Consider the following 19,106-nt stretch of genomic DNA (forward strand, 5'->3'; position numbering starts at 1 on the left):
TTTTGGCTTTTTTTCCCCCAGTGAAGCCTCGGGGGGAACCGGCAGCCTGCGCCCCCGGGGGGGCTGGGGGCGGAGGGGGGGGTGCAGGCAGGGCCGGGCCCTCCTGGGGCCAACTGCAGCAGAGGACCCTGGCAGGTTTGTGCTCCCAGTTCCTCCCAGTTCCTCCCAGTTCCCCCTGCGCGCTGTGGTCACCCCAATTCCTCCATCACCTGTTCCCAGTGCACCCCCATTCCCCCCCTTCCCAGTCCCCCCAGCGCACCCTGATCCCCCTCCCAGTGCTCCCAGTCCCCCCAGTACACCCCATTTCCCCCTCCCAGTCCCCCCAGTGCTCCCGGACCTGGCTGGCGCCGCCCACCCGGCGCTGGGCAGGGGGAGGCCGCCGCCGGCGGGGGCCGCCGCCGGCGGGGTCCGCCGCTCCCCGGGCCGGGCCTGCGCAGGGGAGGCCTCCCCCACCCCACCCCCCCAGCAGTGGTACGGCCCGCGCCGCGGGGCACGCTGGGAGATGCAGTCCGGCACTGGGGATGGGGGGACTCCGCGCATGCGCGCAGCAGCACCGGCCTTTCCCCACGTGGCCCCGCCTCCGGCCCACGTGACGTGGCGCCGTCCTTCCCGCGCGCTCACGTGGTGCCCGCGGCGGGGCGGACGGTGGCCGGCGGGGGTCAGCGCCCGCGTGCCGCGCTCGCTCCCTCCGGGCAGCGCCGGTGCCCCGCGGCTGCGCGAGGCCTCCCCGAGCCCCCGCCGCCCCCCCCCCCCCCGGCGTCCCGGGACCCCCCCCCCGGCAGGTACCGGCCCGGCGGAAGCGCGGGGGCGGCGGGGAAGCGGCGCGGGGCCTGGCGGGCGGGGGAGGCCCGGCCGGGACCGGGCTGAGGGGGCGGGGAAGGGGGAGGCTGAGGGGAGAATTAGGGGCCGGGGGGGTCATTGGGGACCGAGGGGGGGGACTGGGGGTTCGGGGGGGGGGCAAGGGGCCGTGCCGCGGGGTAGCGGTGCCGATGGCGGGGGGGGGGGGGGGCTGCAGCTGAGGGGCCCGTGTGGGGGGCGAGAGCATCGAACCGGGGGGGGGCGGGAAGCTGGGCTGGGGGGCAAACGGGGGTGCGGGGGGGGGGGACGCTGGGGAGGGGGTGCTGGCACGGCCGGGGGCGTTTACAGCCTCGGGGGGAGGCAGTGGGGGGAGATTGCTCCCCACTGTGTCCCCCTCCGTGTCCCCCTGTGCCCCCCCCATGTCCCCCTGTCCCCCCGTACCCCCCCCGCCCGCCCGCCCCATCCCCCCCCCCGCCTTTAACGGGGCATCCCCGTCCCCACGTGCGTTGCGCGTCCCCGCCTCCGTGTGTCCCCCCCCCCGCCCCGCAGCTGCCGCGTGGACGGGCCCCGCCGCGCCCCCGGCCGCCGTGGGGAGGGGGCCCCGCTGCCTCTCACCCTCCCCCCCGCCCCGAACCGTGCTCATCCCGGGGGCGTCCCCTCCGCGGCTCCCGCTTGCGGCCGGCGCTGCCGGTAGATCCCGCCTCCCCCCCGCAGGGATCCGGGGTCTGCCCGGCCGCTGACCCCCGCGCCCCCCCCAGGAGCCCCCAGCCGCCATGGACTGGCAGCCGGACGAGCAGGGCCTGCAGCAGGTCCTGCAGCTGCTGAAGGACTCGCAGTCCCCCAACACGGCCACGCAGCGCGTCGTGCAGGACGTATCCTGAGGCGGGGGGCCGGGACCGCGGGGAGGGGGGACGCCGTACACGCACCCATCCCCCGGGGAGAGGGGAATTGGGGATTTCCTCCGTTAACGGGGCCGGATCGAGCTCTGGAGGGGCTGGACCTGGGGAAGGGGGGGGGTTCGGCCACGTTAGTCAGGGACAGCGTCCCCGTCCTTAACCGCCCGGGGCAGAAGCTGAAGCAGCTGAACCAATTCCCCGACTTCAACAACTACTTGATCTTCGTGCTGACGCGGCTCAAGTCCGAAGGTGGGTCGCTCTGCGGCCGGGGGGCGGGTTTCGGGGTCTCCTGGGTCCCGGGGGGGTGACGGAGGCATTTGGGGGGGTGGCGGAAGCATTTGGGGGGGTGGCAGAGGCATTTGGGGGGGTGGCGGAAGCATTTGGGGGGTGGCAGAGGCATTTGGGGGGTGGCAGAGGTGGATGCAGGAGCTGAGCCCGCCCGTTTCGGGCTCGGGGAGGGGAAGTGGAGGGGATGCGCGTTGCGGCCCCCCCTTAACGACTGGTGCCCCCCCCCCAGATGAGCCGACGCGGTCGCTCAGCGGCCTGATCCTGAAGAACAACGTCAAGGCGCACTACCAGAGCTTCCCCCAGCCCGTGGCCGAGTTCATCAAGCAGGAGTGTCTCAACAACATCGGGGACGCCTCCTCCCTCATCCGGGCCACCATTGGTGAGACGGGGCGGGGGCCCCCGCGGGGACCCCCGGCCCCCCCGCGCTAACGACCCCCCCGCAGGCATCCTCATCACCACCATCGCCTCCAAGGGGGAGCTGCAGATGTGGCCGGAGCTGCTGCCGCAGCTCTGCAACCTGCTCAACTCGGAGGACTACAACACCTGCGAGGTGCGCGTGGGCCGGCCGGGGGGGGCCGCGGGGGGGGGCGGCGGGCGGCGCTGACACCCCTCTGGCGCGCAGGGGGCGTTCGGGGCCCTGCAGAAGATCTGCGAGGATTCTTCCGAGCTCCTGGACAGCGACGCGCTCAACCGGCCCCTCAACGTCATGATCCCCAAGTTCCTTCAGTTCTTCAAGCACTGCAGCCCCAAGATCAGGTAGGGGCGTGCTGGGGGGGGGGACACGTGTCCCCCCGCAGCCCCACGGTTGGGTGTGGGGGCCCCAGCCGGGGTGGGAATGTGGGGGGGCCGTGCCCGGAGCCATCACGTGGCCGTTCAACAAGACGGGGTGGGAAAGGAGCCGTTTCTGTGCCCCCGGCCACTGGTTTCGGTTTCCTCGGGGGTGGTCCGGCTCCACCCGTGCCCCCGGTGGGGTGACGCGGGGATTTGGGCCGCCCCACGGGGATTTGGGCCCCCCCAGACTGGGCAGCCCCAGCTCAGCCTGTCCCCGTGTCCCCAAATCATCCCGTGGGGACCCTGTGCGTCCCCCCCAAGTCTGGCCTGGGCAGGAGGTTATTCCAGCCCAGAGCACGTTTCCCTCTCGCGAGTTAATTCAGCGCCGTGGGGTTTGGGAGGGGCCGGCGGCTGGGCTGACCCCCCTCTCCGGGCTCCGCATCGTTAGCTAACGAGCCTGCCGGACCCCCCCACGGTCTGTCTTCCCCCCCCCCAGGTCCCACGCCATCGCCTGCGTCAACCAGTTCATCATGGACCGGGCTCAGGCGCTGATGGAGAACATCGACACCTTCATCGAGGTGAGCGGCCGGGTGGGGGGAACCCCGCAAAGCCCCCCCAGAGCGGCCCCGAGGGCGGTTGGGGGTGTGAGTGGGCTCCCACGTGTCGTGTCCCCCCCAGCACCTCTTCGCTCTGGCGGTGGACGAGGACCCCGAGGTGCGGAAGAACGTGTGCCGCGCGCTGGTGATGCTGCTGGAGGTCCGCATCGACCGCCTCATCCCCCACATGCACAGCATCATCCAGGTGAGCTGGGGGGGGCAGGCAGGCGTCCGCGGGACCCCCGGGTGGGCAGGTTGGGGGGCTGACGTGCCCTCCCCCCCCGCAGTACATGCTGCAGCGGACACAGGACAGCGACGAGAACGTGGCGCTGGAGGCCTGCGAGTTCTGGCTGACGCTGGCCGAGCAGCCCATCTGCAAGGAGGTGCTGACCTCCCACCTGGTGCAGTGAGTGCTCGGGGCGGCCCCCTCTCGTCCCCCGGCCCCCCCAGACCCCCCCAGCCCCTCAGTTCCCCCCTTTGTCCCCCACAGGCTCATCCCCATCCTGGTGAACGGCATGAAGTACTCGGAGATTGACATCATCCTGCTCAAGGTACGAGGTCGGGGTGAGAACGCGAGAGTGCCCGGCTCCCCGTCCCTCCTCCAGCTCTGGTACTGGTTAAACTGGAGGGACTGGGGCAAGGCAGGAGCTGCCCCGAGACCTCGCGGACGTGATGACAGATTCAGAGCTGATGCCGGTGATGGCTGTTTTGTTCGTACTGCCTGATCCGTGGGGGCCGGGGGTCCCCGGGACGGGTGGTTGGGGGTCCCCGTGGCGTGACGTGATGTCCCCTGTCCCCGCAGGGTGACGTGGAGGAGGACGAAGCCATTCCCGACAGCGAGCAGGACATCAAGCCCCGCTTCCACAAGTCCCGCACGGTGACGCTGCAGCACGAGGAGGAGCGGCCGCAGGACCCCGATGACGCGGAGGACGAGGACGACGACGACACGCTCTCGGACTGGAACCTGAGTACGGCCTCGCTGGGGGGTCCCGGTCCCGGCTTTGGGCTCCTGCAGGGAGTTAATTCAAGCCCGAGGTGAGATGGTGCCTGTTCGGGAGGGATTAACCCCGTCCCCTCTTGCCCGCCCGGCAGGGAAGTGCTCGGCTGCCGCGCTGGACGTCCTGGCCAACGTTTTCCGGGAAGAGCTGCTCCCCCACCTCCTTCCGCTGCTCAAGGAGCTGCTTTTCCACCCCGAGTGGGTCATCAAGGAGTCGGGGATCCTCGTCCTGGGGGCCATCGCGGAAGGTGGGTGCCGCGCTGCCTGCAACCGGTCGTCCCCGAGCCAGCGCCGTGCCGGAACTGGGGGTCTCTGAGCCTCCCTGTGCCCCCCCAGGCTGCATGCAGGGTATGGTGCCCTACCTGCCGGAGCTGATCCCCCACCTCATCCAATGCCTGTCGGACAAGAAGGCGTTGGTGCGCTCCATCGCCTGCTGGACCCTGAGCCGCTACGCCCACTGGGTGGTCAGCCAGCCCCCCGACATGTACCTCAAGCCCCTCATGACCGAGCTGCTCAAACGCATCCTCGACAGCAACAAGCGGGTGCAGGAGGCGGCGTGCAGGTGATTGGGGGGCGATTTGGGGCCGCCAGTGGCATTTTTGGGGGCAGGATCCGCCGGATCGGAGCCTTTCTCTGGGCAGGATGAGAAACCTGATGTGTTGAGTCGCTGTGATGATGGCGTATTCGTACTGTCTGACCCGGAGCGGGGGCGCGGGGGGGCTCGGCCCTGGCCCGGGGGGGCTGCTGACCCTTCCTCCCCCCCCCAGCGCCTTCGCCACGCTGGAGGAGGAGGCCTGCACGGAACTGGTGCCGTACCTCAGCTTCATCCTGGACACGCTGGTCTTCGCCTTCGGCAAATACCAGCACAAGAACCTGCTGATCCTCTACGACGCCATCGGGACCCTCGCCGACTCTGTGGGACACCACCTCAACCAGCCGGTACGACGTGGGGTGTCCCGGGGGTCCCCTCGCCCCCCACGGCGCCGCGGCGCGTCCCTCCCCGTGCCCCAGCCCGGGACCGGTGATGACAAGTGACAACAGACATTCGAATCCCGAAGTCCCGGTGTGGATCTCTCTGGTCTGATGGTCCCTGGGCTGAGGGGTAGCGGCCCCGTGGCCCCCCCGCGTCCCCCCGTGTCCCCCCCCCGTGACAGCGTCTCCCCCCGGGGCGCAGGAGTACATCCAGAAGCTGATGCCTCCGCTCATCCAGAAATGGAACGAGCTGAAGGACGAGGACAAGGACCTCTTCCCGCTGCTGGAGGTGAGCCCTGGGGCGCAGAGGGTGGCGGTGGGGGGGTCTCCGACCCCTCGGCCCCCTCCCCACTCCCCTCGCTCTCCCCCCCCCACCTGCAGTGCCTGTCCTCGGTGGCCACCGCCCTGCAGAGCGGCTTCTTGCCCTACTGCGAGCCCGTCTACCAGCGCTGCGTCACCCTGGTCCAGAAGACGCTGGCTCAGGCCATGGTGAGCCCCGGGCGCCGTGGGGTGACCCCCCGTGGGGTGTGACCCCCCGTGGGGTGACCGCGGGCCCCTCCTTCCCTCCCCGCAGATGTACAACCAGCACCCCGAGCAGTATGAGGCCCCCGACAAGGATTTCATGATCGTGGCCCTGGACCTGCTGAGCGGTTTGGCCGAGGGTCTCGGCTGCCACGTGGAGCAGCTGGTGGCTCGCAGCAACATCATGACGCTGCTCTTCCAGTGCATGCAGGTCAGGAGCCCCCCGGGAGCCCCCCAAACCCGGCCCGGGGGCCACCGGGACCCCCCCCGCGCTCACCCCCTGCCCGCTCCCCGCAGGACACCATGCCCGAGGTGCGGCAGAGCTCCTTCGCCCTCCTGGGCGACCTCACCAAGGCCTGCTTCGTGCACGTCAAACCCTGCATCGGTGGGTGCCGGGGCTGCGGGGATCCCCCTGGGGGGGGAATGAAGCGGGGGGACCCCAAAAGAACGTGTTGGGGGGGCCCCGCCGCTGACCCTACCTCCCCCCAGCCGAGTTCATGCCCATCCTGGGCACCAACCTCAACCCCGAGTTCATCTCCGTCTGCAACAACGCGACCTGGGCCATCGGGGAGATCTGCATGCAGATGGGTGAGCGCCGCGGGACCCCCCTGAGCCCCCCCGGGAGCTCAGCCGAGCCCCCCCAGCCCCCCGGGAGCCCCTCACCCTGACAAACCCCCCCGCTCCCGGCAGGGGCGGAGATGCAGCCCTACGTCCAGATGGTCCTAAACAACCTGGTGGAGATCATCAACCGCCCCAACACCCCCAAAACCCTCCTGGAGAACACGGGTGAGGCTGGGGGGGGCACAGCGGGACCCCCAGGTGGGGGTTTGCAGGGGAGGGAGCTGTTTGATGTGGGGGGCCCCCCCTGCCGCACCCCCCAAACCCTCTCCCTCTGCTCGCAGCCATCACCATCGGGCGCTTGGGTTTCGTCTGCCCGCAGGAGGTGGCCCCCATGCTGCAGCAATTCATCCGGCCCTGGTGAGTTTGGGGGTCCCCAGACCCCCCCAGGAGGAGAGGGGGGTGGGCACTGAACCCCAGTTTTGCCCCCTTTCAAGGTGCACGTCCCTCCGTAACATCCGGGATAACGAGGAGAAGGACTCGGCTTTCCGCGGCATCTGCGTGATGATCGGGGTGAACCCCGGAGGGGTTGTGCAGGTATGGGGGGGGCACCCAGCAGTTTTGGGGGGGCTGGTGGTCGCCCCTGAGCCGCGGGGGGAGCGGTCCCCGCTCCCCCCGCGGCTCAGGGGCGACCACCAGCCCCCAGAGGGGGAGATTTTTTGGGAGGGGGGGATGGGATTTGGCTGCAGCCTGGCTCTGTCCAAAATGGGGGGGTCCCTGGGGCCAGGCCCCTCTCCCCATTACCCCCCCGCCATGTTCCACCCCCCCCGCCCCAGGACTTCATATTCTTCTGCGACGCCGTCGCGTCCTGGGTGAGCCCCAAGGACGACCTGCGGGACATGTTCTATAAGGTCAGCGGGGAAAAAGGGGGTAATTGGGGACCCCCCTACGCTGGGGGGGGGCTCAGCAGGCCCCCCCCCTCATTGTTAAACCTCCACCCCAAAGATCCTCCACGGCTTCAAGGACCAGGTGGGCGAGGAGAACTGGCAGCAGTTTTCGGAACAGTTCCCCCCCCTGCTCAAGGACCGGCTGGCGGCGTTTTATGGGGTCTAGGCCAGGCGGAGGCACCGGAACCAGGTCCGGGGAGGGGGCGGCACCCCCAAAAAGGGGGGGCGGACAGATGGGCGCCCCCCCCCCCAGACGGACAAACCCCCCCTGATCCCTCTCTCCCGCAGGTCGGCGCCGGGAGGCCGTCGGGACGCGGCGGCCGTGAGCGGGCGACCCCGCGCCGCGCCCGGGGGGGTTCGGGGGGGCGGGAGGAGCCGCGTGGGGGGGCCACGGTGCGGCGCCCCCACCCTGTCCCCAGCCACCCCCGGGGGGGCCGAGATCGGTTTCACCCCCGGGGGGAGAAGGGGGGGGCTGGGGGTGGGGAGGGACCCGTGGCGGGGGCACCCCAAAACCCTGGGAGGGGGGGGAGCAAAAATCGGGGCAAAAGGGTCCAAAAATGGGGTGGCTGGGGGGGGGAGCGGGCGACCCCCGCCCCCCTTTTTCCGCTGTAGGATGTTCCCGTTCCCCCCCCGCATGGTGCCCCCCCACCCCGTACCCATGCACTCGTTTATGGAGATAAACCTATAGGAACATATAGAGCAGCCCCGGCCGGGGGGGGGGGCGCGGGGGGGCCCCGGGGAGGCGGGAGGGCCCCGGGGGGGGGGCGGGGGGCCGGGGGGGGCCGAGCCGCCGCCGTTGTGCTTTGTCGTGAGCGAGTCGGTGCCACGTTTCTTGTGTTTTTTTCCCCGTTTTGTTCCGTTTTTTACCGTTTACAGGGCGGGGGTGGGGGGGGTGGGGGTGGGGGGGGCGCAGGGACCGGCTGCGGCGGGGGAGGGGGGGGGAACGGGCCGTATGCGGGGGGGGCGGGGGGCGGCGGGCCCGGTTGAGCCGCGCCCCCTCGTTCCTGCTCGGCAAAGAGAGTCCGTTGTTGACCGTCCGCCGTCTCGGTGCCGTTTGTTCCCGCGGGCGGGGGCGGGTTGGGGGGGGGGGGGGGTCGCTGCCCCCTCCGGGGACCGCCACGGCCTCTCCCGGTGGCACTGTTGCCACACGTGGTCCACTTCCGGCTCTGCTGGATGACGTCACGACGCGCCTCTCACTCTCATTGGGCGAGGTGTTCCCCGCGCGCCGGAAGCGGATCCCCCCGTGGCCGTGGCGACGGGACGCGGCGGGGCCGGGCCGGGCCGCGCCCCGGTACCGGGGGGGGCTGCGGGGGGGGGGGGGACCCCAAACCGGGTGGGGGTGGAAGTGGGGGGCGGGAACGGGGCTTCGGGGGCTTTGAGGAGGTGCCGGGGGGTCTCGGTACCGGGGCTGGAGGGACCCGGGTGTTGGGGCGGGTCCCGGTACCGGGGGTTCAGGGATTATCTGGGTGTTGGGCTATCCCGTCCTGGGGGGGTCCCGGTACCGGGGGCTTTGGGGGGATCTGGGTGTGCGGGGCCGCGATACCGGGGCTGGAGGAGTCCCAGTGCGGGGGGGGGCGGTCCCGGTCCCGGGGCTCTGGGGAATCCCGCTGTTGGGGGGGTCCCGGTTTGGGGCGAATCCCGCTCCGGGGGAGAAGCAGTAACGGGCTGAGGGTCCCGCTCGGGGCGCGGGAGGGGGGGGGTCCCCGCTGCAAGAGGTGCTGACCCCCCCCCGCCCCCAGCCATGGAGGGGGCCCCCGCGCCCGACGACCCCGACCGGCAGGCGCAGGAGTACGTCACCCGGCTGCGGGGCCCGGGGACCCCCCCCGGCCGCCCCCCGCCGCCCCCCGCCGCCGCGACCCCGGGGCCCAGCCCCCCCGCGCCCCCCCCGCGTCCCCCCCTGGGGCTGAAGCGGCCGCCCCCGGGCGGGGGGGGCGCGGGGGGGCTCCTGGCGCTGCCGCTGGAGCTGCTGCTGCAGATCTGCGGGTACCTGGGGGCGCGGGAGGTGCGGGGGGTCCTGCCCCGCGTCTGCCGGGCGCTGCGGGACGTGGCCCGGGACGCCGTGGCCTGGCGGCTCCGTCTGCAGCGCAGCGCCCGCGGCCCCTTCCCCGTCCTGGAAGGTGGGTCGGGGGAGGGGGGGGGACCCCTGGTGCTCTGTTTCCCCATGGCGGGTTGGGGACCCCAAAACATTTCCCTGTGGCGGGTTGGGGACGTCCCTAATACCCCATTTTCCCGGTTCTTGCCGCCCCCGAGGGGGCTGTGGGGCGCTGCGGAGAGCGAATGTGGGGAGTGGGGACCCCCTCTGCTCCCCCATTTCCCTGTGGCAGTCTGGGGACCCCCTCTGCCCCCCCATTTCCCTATGGCAGACTGGGGACCCCCTCTGCCCCCCCATTTCCCTGTGGCAGACTGGGGACCCTCTCTGCCCCCCATTTCCCTGTGGCAGACTGGGGACCCCCTCTGCCCCCCCATTTCCCTGTGGCAGACTGGGGACACTCTCTGGCCCTCCATTTCCCTGTGGCAGACTGGGGACCCTCTCTGCCCCCATTTCCCCACAGCAGGTTGGAACCCCCCCCGACACCCCATTTCCCCCACTCTGCCAACCCTGAGGTGGCTAAGGGGTGCTGCCTGGGGCGAAGGGGGTGGGTCGGGGACCCCCCCCCCGGTGCCCCAGATCCCCCCATCAGTTTGGGGGCCCCCCCGTCACCCCCATTTCCCCACAGAGGAGGGGTTCGACTGGTCGGCCGCCTGCGTGGACCTGGAGGAGCACCTGCAGCGCTGGGGGGGCGGCGGGGCCCCCATGGAGCACTTCTCCCTGGACGAGGGACACTTCGCCTCTGTCGACTCCGTCCTCTTGCTGCAGGTGGGGATGCACCGGGCCCGGGGGGGGTCCCCCGGTTCTGGGGGAGGTCCCCACCTCACCCCCACCCCCCCTACTTGGCAGGGAGGGACCCTCTGTGTTTCGGGTGCCCGCGACCGCAACGTCAACCTGTGGGACCTGCGGCAGCTGGGCCGGGCCCCCGGCAAGGTGCTGGTGAAGGCGCTGGGCACTGAGCGCAACGGGACGCACAAGGTGGGGGGCACAGCCGTTATCCCCCCCACCTCACGCCTCGGTTCCCCCCCTTGGGGAGCCGCTGGGGGGTCCCGGAGCGGTTTTGGGACCGGTCGCGGGTTTGGGCTCTCCCTGGCAGGGCTGGGTCTGGTGTTTGGCCTCCCGGGACAACAAGGTGTGCTCGGGCTCCTGGGACAGCACGGTGAAGCTGTGGGACCTGGAGGCCGAGGGGCAGCAGTTTGGGGAGATCAGGTAACGCCTGGGGGGGGGATTTGGGGGGGTCCCGGGGGGTCCGGCTGAGCCCAACCCCTCCCTCGCCCCCAGGGAGAAGGCGGCTGTGCTGTGCCTCTCCTACCGCCCCGACGTCCTCGTCACCGGGACTTACGACAAGACGGTGACAGTCTACGACCCGCGAGGTTGGTCCTGCCTGGGTGGGGGGTCCCCGATGGGAAAGGGGGGGATGCTGGGGGGGCCCCCGGCTCAAGCCCCTTCCTCCGGCAGCCGGCCAGGCCCTGGTGCGCAGCTACAAGCCCCACGCCAGCGCTGTCCTGTCCCTGGCGGCCGACGACCGGCTCATCGTGTCGGGCAGCGAGGACCGGACCCTCGTCGTCTTCGACCGCCGCGCCGATGGGGTCCTCCAGCGGCTGCAGGTGGGTCCTGCTGCCCCCCAAAACCACGGCGGGGGGGGGGGCCGGGCCGGGGCTGGGGGCTCTGTCCCCCCGTCACCTGCAGCCCAACGCCTCTCCGCCCCCCAGCTGGAAAACTACCTGCTCTCCATGTCCTACCGGGGGACGCAGCTCTGGGCCGGGGACAACCAGGGCCGGGTGTACGTCTTTGGGAACAGCGCCGGCAGCTTCCAGCCCGCCCGGGTAGGCGCCCCGAGGGGGTTGGGGGGTGCAGGGGTGCCCCCCGATGCCTCACGGTGTGTTTTTGTGTCTCCCCTCCCGCAGTACTTCGACGTGGGGCACCGGCTGCAGATCACGGGGCTCTGGCACTCGCTGGGGTCTCTCTACACCACGTCCACCGACAGGACGCTGCGGGTGAGGGTCCCTCCGTCCCTGACACGTGGCACCGGGCTGGGGGGGCCCACACCAGGCTGGGGGGGGCCTGCTGTCCCCGTTGTGGGGGGCTGGAGGGCTGCAAACGGCTTCCGCTCCCTTGCAGATACACGTCCCTACGGACCCTCCCCGCACCATCTGCTCCTGGACGCACGACGACGTGCTCAACGGGGTAAGGAGGCGCTCGCCCCCTCGCACACGCGTGCGTGCATGCGCCCCCTCGCACACGTGCGTGCACGCGCCCCCTCGCACACGTGCGTGCACGCGCCCCCTCGCACACATGCGTGCACGCGCCTCGGTTTCCCCCACCTCAGCCCACCGCGGTGTCTGCTGTCCTGGTCCTTGCACGGGGGCTCCCTGCAGCAGGGGGTGTCCCCCCAGCAGGCCCCCCCGCCCCGCAGGCACCCCTGTCCCCCCTGACGCCCCTCTCGTCCCCCCCAGATCAGCGTGGACGGTGACGTGGTGGCAGCCGCCTCCGGAGGCCTCTCGGTCGAGGTGTGGAGGCTCCGGACCTGACGCCCTGCCGCGGCCCTGTGCTTGCGCTGCCCAGGAAGGGGGGCTGCCGGGGCTGGGGGGCTCCCCGCCGCCGGGGGGGGGGGTCTGTCCCCTCTGCCAGCGGGCTCCGGCCGGGTGCGGGGACCCCGCTGCGCCCCCCAATGTGGAGGAGACGGGCCCAGTCCTGGGCCCTTGGTGGGGCTGGGAGCTGCCGCCTGTTCGTGGGTATTAAAAGGATTTGACTGGAGCGGAGGTTGTGTCTCCCCGCGGGGGTATCCGTGGTTTTGGGGCGAATTTGGGCAGTTTTGGGGCGCTGCAGGGGACGGAGGTTTCAGAGTAACACTGGTCCAGCGCCATCCCCTGAGCCGAGACATTTCGCTTCCGGGCGTCTATTGCCCCTCGGCGGCCACCGTCCGTTCTTCAAGATGGCGGCGCGCAGCCGTGCGGCAGAGAGAGAGCGTGCGCGGCAGGTGGGGGGGTGCAAGATGGCGGCGCGCAGCCGTACGGCCGAGAGAGGGAGCGTGCGCGGCAGGTGGGGGGTGCAAGATGGCGGCGCGCAGCCGCAGTGCGCGGCGCGGCGCTGCGGGGCGTGACAAGATGGCGGCGCGCAGCGGCGGCGCGGCGGAGTGAGGCGGCCGCAGCCCCATGGCGACGCCGGGGCAGGCCCCCGCCGCGGCCCTGCGGGCCGTGCTGAAGCCGAGCGGGCCCCTCCCGGCCGAGAGCCTCCCGGTGCGCGGCTACGACTTCGCCGGCGGCCCGGACCACGCCGCGCTGCTCCGCTCCTTCCGCACCACCGGCTTCCAGGCCACCAGCTTCGCCCAGGCCGTCGCCGAGATCCACCGGATGGTGGGGACGCCGGGGCCGGGGGGCAGCGGGGGGTCCCCGGGCGGCGGGAGGGGGGCCCGGGAGGGGTACGGGGCGCGGCCGGCGCCGGTCCTGACGCCCCGCGCCCGCAGATCGCGGCGAAGCTGGAGCCGCTGAGCGAGGAGGAGCGGGCCCGGGCCGGGCTGGGCGGGCCCCGGCCGCCCTCGGGCTGCACCATCTTCCTGGGCTTCACCTCCAACCTCGTCAGCTCCGGCGTCCGCGAGACCATCCGCTACCTGGTGCAGCACAACATGGTGCGTGGGGGGCCCGGGGGGCGTGGGGACGGCCCGGGGGGCGTGGGGACAGTGTGGGGGCCGTGGGGACGGCCCGGGGGGCCGTGGGGACAGCGTGGGGGCCCTGGGGACGGCCCGGGGGGCGTGGGGACGGCCCGGGGGGCGTGGGGACGGCGTGGGGGGCCGTGGGGACAGCCCGGGGGGCGTGGGGACAGCCCGGGGGGCCGTGGGGACGGCGTGGGGACGGCCCGGGGGCCCTGGGGACGGCCCGGGGGGCGTGGGGACAGCCCGGGGGGCGTGGGGACAGCCCGGGGGGCCGTGGGGACGGCGTGGGGACAGCCCGGGGGCCGTGGGGACGGCCCGGGGGGCCGTGGGGACGGCGTGGGGACAGCCCGGGGGGCGTGGGGACAGCCCGGGCCTCGCGCAGCGGAAGGGTCTGGAGTCCCACCTGCCCCGGGGCCGTTGCCGCAGTCCCTGGGGGAGCCCTCGGGTCCTTGGGGAGTCCCCTGGACCGTCCCCACGGTCCCCGCCCTGTCCCTGAGGTCCCTGTAGGGCTCCCGGGGGCCGCACCGGGGCCCGGGGTGTCCCTGAGGTCCCCGGGGGGCCCCGTTCTGTCCCCAAGCTGTCCCTCAGGTCCCTGTGGGATCCCCGCCCGGTCCCTGGCACGTCCCCAGGGTCCCAGCCGTGTCCGTCTGGTGTCCGCGGGGTCCCAGGTCTGTCCCCGAGGGGTCCCTCGGAACCTCTGGGTCCCCAGCGTTCCCAGTTCGCTCCTTGGGGTGTCCTGGAAGTTCCTGGGGGCTCAACCCTGTCCCCAGGGGGTCCCTCAGGTTGCCGTAGGGTCCCCTGAGGCCCCCCGCGTTGTCCCAGGGGGTCCCCGAGGTCCTGACGCCGTCTCCGCCCGGGGCAGGTGGACGTGCTGGTGACCACGGCGGGGGGCGTGGAGGAGGATCTCATCAAGTGCCTGGCGCCCACCTACATCGGGGACTTCAGCCTGCGGGGCCAGGACCTGCGCCGCAGGGGCATCAACAGGTTCGGGGCGCCGGGGTCCCCTCCCGGGGGTCTGCGTCCCCTCCCCGGCTGAGCCCGTCCCCTCCTCCCCAGGATCGGGAACCTGCTGGTGCCCAACGACAACTACTGCAAGTTCGAGGACTGGCTGATGCCCATCCTGGAGCAGATGGTGGACGAGCAGGAAACGGAGGTGGGCGCGGGGGTCCTGGGCGCCTGGGTCCTCCCCGGCCGGGGGTGGGTGCGGGGGGCCCCCACGCCTGGGTCCGCCCCGGCGGGGGGTCCTGAGCGGGGCGGTCCGGCAGGGCGCGAGGTGGACCCCCTCCAGGATGATCGCGCGGCTGGGCAAGGAGATCAACAACCCCGAGTCGGTCTGCTACTGGGCGCAGAAGGTAGGTGGGGACGGGGGAGGGTCACCGCGGGCGTCACCGCCAGGCCCCCGGGGGCGTCGCCGCCCCGCGTCCCCCGTCACCGCGTCCCCTTTCCAGAACAACATCCCGGTGCTGAGCCCCGCGCTCACCGATGGCTCCCTGGGGGACATGATCTTCTTCCACTCCTACAAGCGCCCGGGGCTGGTGCTGGACATCGTGGAGGGTGAGTGCGTCCCGGGGGGTCCCCCCCGACCCCTGGGTGTCCCCCCCAACGCCTGGGTGTCCCCCCGACCCCTGGGTGTCCCCCCGCCGGCGCCGGGGTCCCCTGACGGCCGTCTCCGCCCGCAGACCTGCGCCTCATTAACACCCAGGCCATCTTCGCCAGGAAGACGGGGATGATCATCCTGGGCGGGGGGCTGGTGAAGCACCACATCGCCAACGCCAACCTCATGGTGAGGGGGGACGGGGCTCCCCGCCCGTGTCCCAGGGGATGGGGAGGGGACGTGGGGCACCCCAAGGGGACAGGGAGGGGGGACGGGGGCTCACCCCGCTTCTCGCTCCGCAGAGGAACGGGGCCGACTTCTCCGTCTACGTCAACACGGCGCAGGAGTTCGACGGCTCCGACTCGGGAGCGCGGCCGGACGAGGCCGTGTCCTGGGGCAAGATCCGGATGGATGCCACCCCCGTCAAGGTGGGGCGGGGGTCCCGGGGTGGGGATTTGGGGTGCCCGAGGGGCTCCCCCACCCTCACCCCCTCTCCTGCGCCCAGGTCTACGCTGACGCCTCCCTGGTCTTTCCGCTGCTGGTGGCGGAGACGTTCGCCCAGAGAGCCGACGCTTTCCCCTCGGAGACGCCGGGAGACTGAGCCGGTGGCCGGGTGCCCCCGGGGGGTGAGCCCCCACCTCGGGAGGGGTGAGCCCCACCTTGGGGGGGCCGAGCCCCCAGTTCGGGGGCGCTGAGCCCCCAGTACCTCCCGGGCTCCGTTCCCCGTGCCCTGAACGCCAGCGTGCGCAGAGCAGGAGAGAGCGGGGCGATTCCCCCGACCGGGGGTGTGGGGGAGCGGGACCCCCGTGCACCGTCCGCCCCTTCCCCCCTCCCCACCACCTCTATTTATTTGAGCCGCTCGGGGGTCCGGGCGGCTCCGCGCGCTCCCAATAAAGCACTGCGGCTGCTCCGCGCCGTGGGTTTATTGCTTGTTGCTGGGGGGCACCCCGGGTGCCCCCCCAAACCCGCGTCACGTGGCGGCGTCCCCCTCGGGCTGGAAGGTCTCCTCGCGCCAGAGCTGGACCTGGCCCTCGGTGGCGGCGAGCAGGCAGGGCAGGGTGGGGTGGAAGGCGAGGGACTGCACCACGCCGCGGCCCACCGCCAGGCTGAGCGCCAGCGAGCCCTGCGGGGGGGGCGTGAGGATGTGGGGGGGCTCCCCTGGGACCCCCAAAGCACGGGCTCGGCCCCCCGCTTCGCCCGCTCACCTCCACCAGATCCCAGAAGTAGACGTTGCCGTCCTCGGAGGCGCTGCCCACGTGGGTGTCCTGCTCGCTCAGCACGCAGTCCAGCCGGTACGCCGTGCTGCGGTGGCCCGTGTACCTGCGGGGGGTCCCAGGGGGGCAGGGTGAGGCGGGGCCCCCCCACAGCCCCCCAGGGGGGCGCGGGGCCGCGGGGAGGGGGCTCGTACTCGCCCAGCAGCTCCCCCGTCTCCTTGTCCAGCAGGCGCAGGGTGGAGTCCAGGCTGGCGGCCAGGGCGCACTGCCCGTCCTTGCTGAAGCAGACGCTGGTGATGGGGCCTGGAAGCGGGTGGGAGTTTGGGGGTGTCCCGGGGAGCCCCCCACTTGTGAGCCCCGCCACACTGGCGTCCTGCACCCCCTCACTCACTCCCTATGTAGTCGGAGTAGAGCTGGCCGGCGCGCAGGTCGTAGCGCCGGACGCGGCCGTCCACAGAGCTGCGGAGAGGGGGTGTTAGCACTGGGGGGCCCCGATCCTGGGGGGCCCCGCTGGCCCTGTCCCCCCGAGCGCATCCCCGTCCCTCACCCTGAGAGGATCTCGTGGTCGGAGACCTTCACGCTGGAGACGCCGTCCTTGGCCTCATCCAGAACCTGGACGGGGTCGGGGCGGCGGGAGCGGCAATCCCAGCACCGGATGGTGGAGTCGATGGAGCCTGGTTGGGGGGTGGGGGGGAAAAGGGGGTGTCAGGGGGGCTCTGGTGCTGGCAGGGCCCCCCGAGACCGCTCCCTCACCGGACACGATGATGGTGGCCTCCTCATTGAACTGGACGCAGTTCACCTTCTGTGGGAGAAGCAGAGTCAGCGCCCCGCAGGGAGCCCCGTCCCCCTGGAGCCCCCCACCCCTGCTGCCCCCCCACCCCCTGGAGCCCCCTGTGTCCTCACCCCCGCGTGTCCCCGGTACTTGCGGACCACTTGTCCGGTGGCCACGTCCCACAGCGCCACGGTCTTGTCGGCCCCGCAGGAGCAGAGCTGGCTGTTGTCGAAGGAGCTGGGGGGGACGGGGCGCCCCGTCAGCGGCACTGGGGGGTCCCCAAGGCGGGGGGGTCCCCGCAGCCCCCCCACCCCTTACCCGGCGGCGTCCAGCACCTCGTAGCCGTGCCCCTGGTAGGTGCGCAGCGCTGTGCCCTTGTGCGGGTTCCAGAGCTTCAGGGTCTTGTCGCTGCCGCAGGTCAGGCAGTAGTTCCCGTCCACTGGGGAGGGGGGGCTGAGGTGACCCCCCAGCCACCCCCTCCCCAGGAGCTGGGGTCCCCAATTCCCCCCCCAGCGACAAGGAGTCCCCCCTGGGATGGGGTCCAGGACTGTGGCCCCCCCCGTTCCTCCCCCTGGGATGGGATCAAGGAGTTGGGGTCCCTGTGGCTCTGGGATGGGGTGCGGGTCCTCATTCCTCCCCCTGGGATGGGATCAAGGAGTTGGGGTCCCCGTGGCTCCGGGATGGGGTGCGAGTCCCCGTTCCTCCCCGCGGCAGGGGGCCCAGGTCCCCATCTCTCCCCCCGGTCCCCGTCTCCCCCCGCCGGCCCCACCGTTGAAGCGGACGGCCCGCACGGCGCCCTGCGCGCACTCCAGGGTCCGCACCCGCCGCTGCGGCAGCTCGGGGCGGGCGGGCCGCGGCCGCGGGAAGGCCATGGCGGGCCGGGACCGGGACCGGGACCGCGGCCGGGGCCTCTTCCGGCGGCGGCGGCGGAAGCGGGCGGCGGGGCGGCATGGCGGACCCGCGGCGACCGGCGCGGGTGGCCAGGTGGGGCCGGGGCGACCGGGGCAGGGACCGAGGGGGAGACCGGGAGGGGGACCGGGGCCCCGGCCCGTCTGACGGCGCTGCCCCCAGGTACAAGCCGCCGGCCACCGAGACCAACCCGGCGCTGGAGGACCCCACGCCCGACTACATGAACCTGCTGGGGATGGTCTTCAGCATGTGCGGGCTCATGCTCAAGGTAGGGGCACCGGCCCCGGGAGGCACTGGCACCGGACGGGGCGGGGGCGGCACCGGGACCGGCCCCGGGGGGCACCGGCACCGGGGGTGGGGTGGGGGACTCCGGTACTGGCCCGGGTGGGCACCGGGACCGGCCCGGGGCGGGCGCTGGGATGATATTTTGGGGGCTGAGGGCTGTCCCGGGGGGGTTCTGGGGTGACCGAGGGCCGAGGGGGCACAGGGACCATCCCCGGGGGAGCTCAAGGGGACAGGGGCCGTTCCCAGGGGGTTCAGGGGGGACAGGGACCATCCCCAGAAGGCTCAGGGGGGACAGGGGCCATCCCCAGGGGTTCAGGGGGACAGGGGCCATCCCCAGAGGGCTCAGGGGGGACAGGGGTCGTCCCCGGGGGGTTTTGAGGTGGCTGAGGGCCAATGGGGGACAAGGGGGGGACAGAGGCCAACCCTGGCGGGGTTCAGGGGGACAGCAGCCATCCCGAGGGGGGTTCAGGGGGGACACGAGCCATCCCCAGGGGGTCCCCACGCCGTACCCCTCTGCCCGCAGCTGAAGTGGTGCGCCTGGATCGCCGTCTACTGCTCCTTCATCAGCTTCGCCAACTCCCGCAGCTCCGAGGACACCAAGCAGATGATGAGCAGCTTCATGTGAGTGCCGGCGGCTCCGGATCTGGCCCCAGGGTGTCCCATCCCCTGTGGAGGGGACAGCGGGGAGACCGTCCCGGTTTTGGGGGGATCTCTGAAGCTGGGGCTGGTGTCTTTCCCCCCTCTAGGCTCTCCATCTCAGCCGTGGTGATGTCCTACCTGCAGAACCCCCAGCCCATGTCCCCACCCTGGTGACAGCCGGTGTCGTTCCCTGGGGAGGGTGCTCACCGTGGGGGAGGCAACGGGTTGTGTCAGGGCCGGGACAATAAAGGGGGTGCTGGGGCAGAGCTCGTGGTCGTTGTGCTTTGTACGTACCTGCGTGGGCTGGACCCTGCTCAGAGCCGCAGCGTCAGCGGGCAGATGGGGTGGATGGATCCCCCCTCCCAGGCTTGGGGGAGCCCCAGGGGTGTGGGACCCGGCTTGGGGGACTGGGGGGCCTGGCGGGGGGAATGGCGGGTGAAGGCGGCAGGAGACAGAGGGAGCAATGGGGTGTGAGGGCTGGGGGAGCCCCAGGGGGCTGAGGGGAGCCTGGGGGGGGGTCCAAGGGAAGCACCGGAGGCTGAGGGGAGCCATGGAGGTGGCGGAGCTCCGGGGCAGGCTGAGGGGAGCCTCGGGGGCAGGCAGAGCT

At 72.4% G+C, this 19,106-nt stretch overlaps 5 protein-coding genes and 1 non-coding gene across 10 annotated transcripts; 5 read left to right on the forward strand and 1 right to left on the reverse strand.

Moving 5' to 3' along the window:
• The first annotated feature begins 633 nt into the window (after positions 1-633).
• Positions 634-7,796, forward strand: TNPO2 (transportin 2). Of its 4 annotated transcripts, XM_075134235.1 has the most exons (25): positions 634-782; positions 1,557-1,670; positions 1,868-1,943; positions 2,212-2,361; positions 2,426-2,532; positions 2,605-2,738; positions 3,250-3,331; positions 3,432-3,554; positions 3,637-3,755; positions 3,840-3,900; positions 4,152-4,317; positions 4,442-4,594; positions 4,683-4,908; positions 5,114-5,285; positions 5,521-5,607; positions 5,700-5,807; positions 5,893-6,051; positions 6,138-6,225; positions 6,330-6,428; positions 6,531-6,626; positions 6,743-6,818; positions 6,896-6,995; positions 7,235-7,309; positions 7,404-7,535; positions 7,634-7,794. In XM_075134235.1, exons 2-24 carry the CDS (start codon positions 1,572-1,574, stop codon positions 7,509-7,511), a joined length of 2,664 nt encoding a protein of 887 aa, XP_074990336.1. In that variant the 5' UTR covers positions 634-782; positions 1,557-1,571; the 3' UTR covers positions 7,512-7,535; positions 7,634-7,794. The 4 variants fall into 4 exon arrangements, 2 of the variants coding, with proteins under 2 accessions (XP_074990336.1, XP_074990337.1); XM_075134236.1 differs by lacking the exon at positions 6,531-6,626 and having other exon boundaries at positions 7,634-7,796; XR_012670498.1 differs by lacking the exons at positions 6,743-6,818; positions 7,634-7,794 and having other exon boundaries at positions 7,404-7,554.
• LOC142073985 (small nucleolar RNA SNORD41) lies at positions 4,013-4,079 on the forward strand. The gene has a single exon (XR_012670503.1). It is a non-coding gene; the product is annotated as a small nucleolar RNA SNORD41 (small nucleolar RNA).
• A 707-nt stretch (positions 7,797-8,503) lies between the features above and the next one.
• Positions 8,504-12,196, forward strand: FBXW9 (F-box and WD repeat domain containing 9). Its single transcript, XM_075134167.1, has 11 exons — positions 8,504-8,636; positions 9,085-9,462; positions 10,063-10,202; positions 10,284-10,412; positions 10,531-10,643; positions 10,716-10,807; positions 10,893-11,041; positions 11,147-11,260; positions 11,342-11,431; positions 11,556-11,621; positions 11,891-12,196. Exons 1-11 carry the CDS (start codon positions 8,519-8,521, stop codon positions 11,963-11,965), a joined length of 1,464 nt encoding a protein of 487 aa, XP_074990268.1. The 5' UTR covers positions 8,504-8,518; the 3' UTR covers positions 11,966-12,196.
• A 322-nt stretch (positions 12,197-12,518) lies between these two features.
• On the forward strand, positions 12,519-15,590 carry DHPS (deoxyhypusine synthase). 2 transcript variants are annotated; one of them, XM_075134168.1, is made up of 9 exons: positions 12,519-12,790; positions 12,901-13,062; positions 13,949-14,070; positions 14,143-14,239; positions 14,352-14,438; positions 14,535-14,640; positions 14,766-14,869; positions 14,983-15,108; positions 15,186-15,590. In XM_075134168.1, the coding sequence occupies exons 1-9, from the start codon at positions 12,590-12,592 to the stop codon at positions 15,279-15,281; spliced, it is 1,101 nt and encodes a 366-aa protein (XP_074990269.1). In that variant the 5' UTR covers positions 12,519-12,589; the 3' UTR covers positions 15,282-15,590. The 2 variants fall into 2 exon arrangements, with proteins under 2 accessions (XP_074990269.1, XP_074990270.1); XM_075134169.1 differs by having other exon boundaries at positions 15,050-15,108; positions 15,186-15,584.
• WDR83 (WD repeat domain 83) lies at positions 15,586-17,538 on the reverse strand. The gene is made up of 9 exons (XM_075134171.1): positions 17,436-17,538; positions 16,985-17,105; positions 16,798-16,903; positions 16,648-16,696; positions 16,442-16,568; positions 16,286-16,353; positions 16,089-16,197; positions 15,886-16,000; positions 15,586-15,803 (listed from the first exon to the last, which is right to left on the reverse strand). The coding sequence occupies exons 1-9, from the start codon at positions 17,536-17,538 to the stop codon at positions 15,651-15,653; spliced, it is 951 nt and encodes a 316-aa protein (XP_074990272.1). The 3' UTR covers positions 15,586-15,650.
• On the forward strand, positions 17,521-18,765 carry WDR83OS (WD repeat domain 83 opposite strand). Its single transcript, XM_075134172.1, has 4 exons — positions 17,521-17,650; positions 17,738-17,843; positions 18,384-18,481; positions 18,607-18,765. The coding sequence occupies exons 1-4, from the start codon at positions 17,616-17,618 to the stop codon at positions 18,671-18,673; spliced, it is 306 nt and encodes a 101-aa protein (XP_074990273.1). The 5' UTR covers positions 17,521-17,615; the 3' UTR covers positions 18,674-18,765.
• The last annotated feature ends 341 nt before the right edge of the window (positions 18,766-19,106 follow it).

Source organism: Calonectris borealis, chromosome 31, assembly GCF_964195595.1.
Source record: "Calonectris borealis chromosome 31, bCalBor7.hap1.2, whole genome shotgun sequence".
In the NCBI taxonomy this organism is placed as follows: Eukaryota; Metazoa; Chordata; class Aves; order Procellariiformes; family Procellariidae; genus Calonectris; species Calonectris borealis.

Coding starts and splice junctions, on each gene's coding strand:
- FBXW9 (XM_075134167.1), top strand. CDS start 8,519: ATGACGTCACGACGCGCCTCTCACTCTCATTGGGCGAGGTGTTCCCCG. Junction 10,203..10,283: donor ACTCCGTCCTCTTGCTGCAG/GTGGGGATGCAC, acceptor CCTACTTGGCAG/GGAGGGACCCTCTGTGTTTC. Junction 10,644..10,715: donor CAGCAGTTTGGGGAGATCAG/GTAACGCCTGGG, acceptor CCTCGCCCCCAG/GGAGAAGGCGGCTGTGCTGT.
- WDR83OS (XM_075134172.1), top strand. CDS start 17,616: ATGGCGGACCCGCGGCGACCGGCGCGGGTGGCCAG. Junction 17,844..18,383: donor TGTGCGGGCTCATGCTCAAG/GTAGGGGCACCG, acceptor CTCTGCCCGCAG/CTGAAGTGGTGCGCCTGGAT. Junction 18,482..18,606: donor CAGATGATGAGCAGCTTCAT/GTGAGTGCCGGC, acceptor TCCCCCCTCTAG/GCTCTCCATCTCAGCCGTGG.
- WDR83 (XM_075134171.1), bottom strand. CDS start 17,538: ATGGCCTTCCCGCGGCCGCGGCCCGCCCGCCCCGAGCTGCCGCAGCGG. Junction 16,354..16,441: donor GACCACGAGATCCTCTCAGG/GTGAGGGACGGG, acceptor CCCTCTCCGCAG/CTCTGTGGACGGCCGCGTCC. Junction 16,001..16,088: donor ACGGGGGAGCTGCTGGGCGA/GTACGAGCCCCC, acceptor GACCCCCCGCAG/GTACACGGGCCACCGCAGCA.
- TNPO2 (XM_075134235.1), top strand. CDS start 1,572: ATGGACTGGCAGCCGGACGAGCAGGGCCTGCAGCAGGTCCTGCAGCTG. Junction 3,332..3,431: donor ACATCGACACCTTCATCGAG/GTGAGCGGCCGG, acceptor TGTCCCCCCCAG/CACCTCTTCGCTCTGGCGGT. Junction 4,595..4,682: donor CCTGGGGGCCATCGCGGAAG/GTGGGTGCCGCG, acceptor GTGCCCCCCCAG/GCTGCATGCAGGGTATGGTG.
- DHPS (XM_075134169.1), top strand. CDS start 12,590: ATGGCGACGCCGGGGCAGGCCCCCGCCGCGGCCCTGCGGGCCGTGCTG. Junction 13,063..13,948: donor ACCTGGTGCAGCACAACATG/GTGCGTGGGGGG, acceptor CGCCCGGGGCAG/GTGGACGTGCTGGTGACCAC. Junction 14,641..14,765: donor GGTGCTGGACATCGTGGAGG/GTGAGTGCGTCC, acceptor CTCCGCCCGCAG/ACCTGCGCCTCATTAACACC.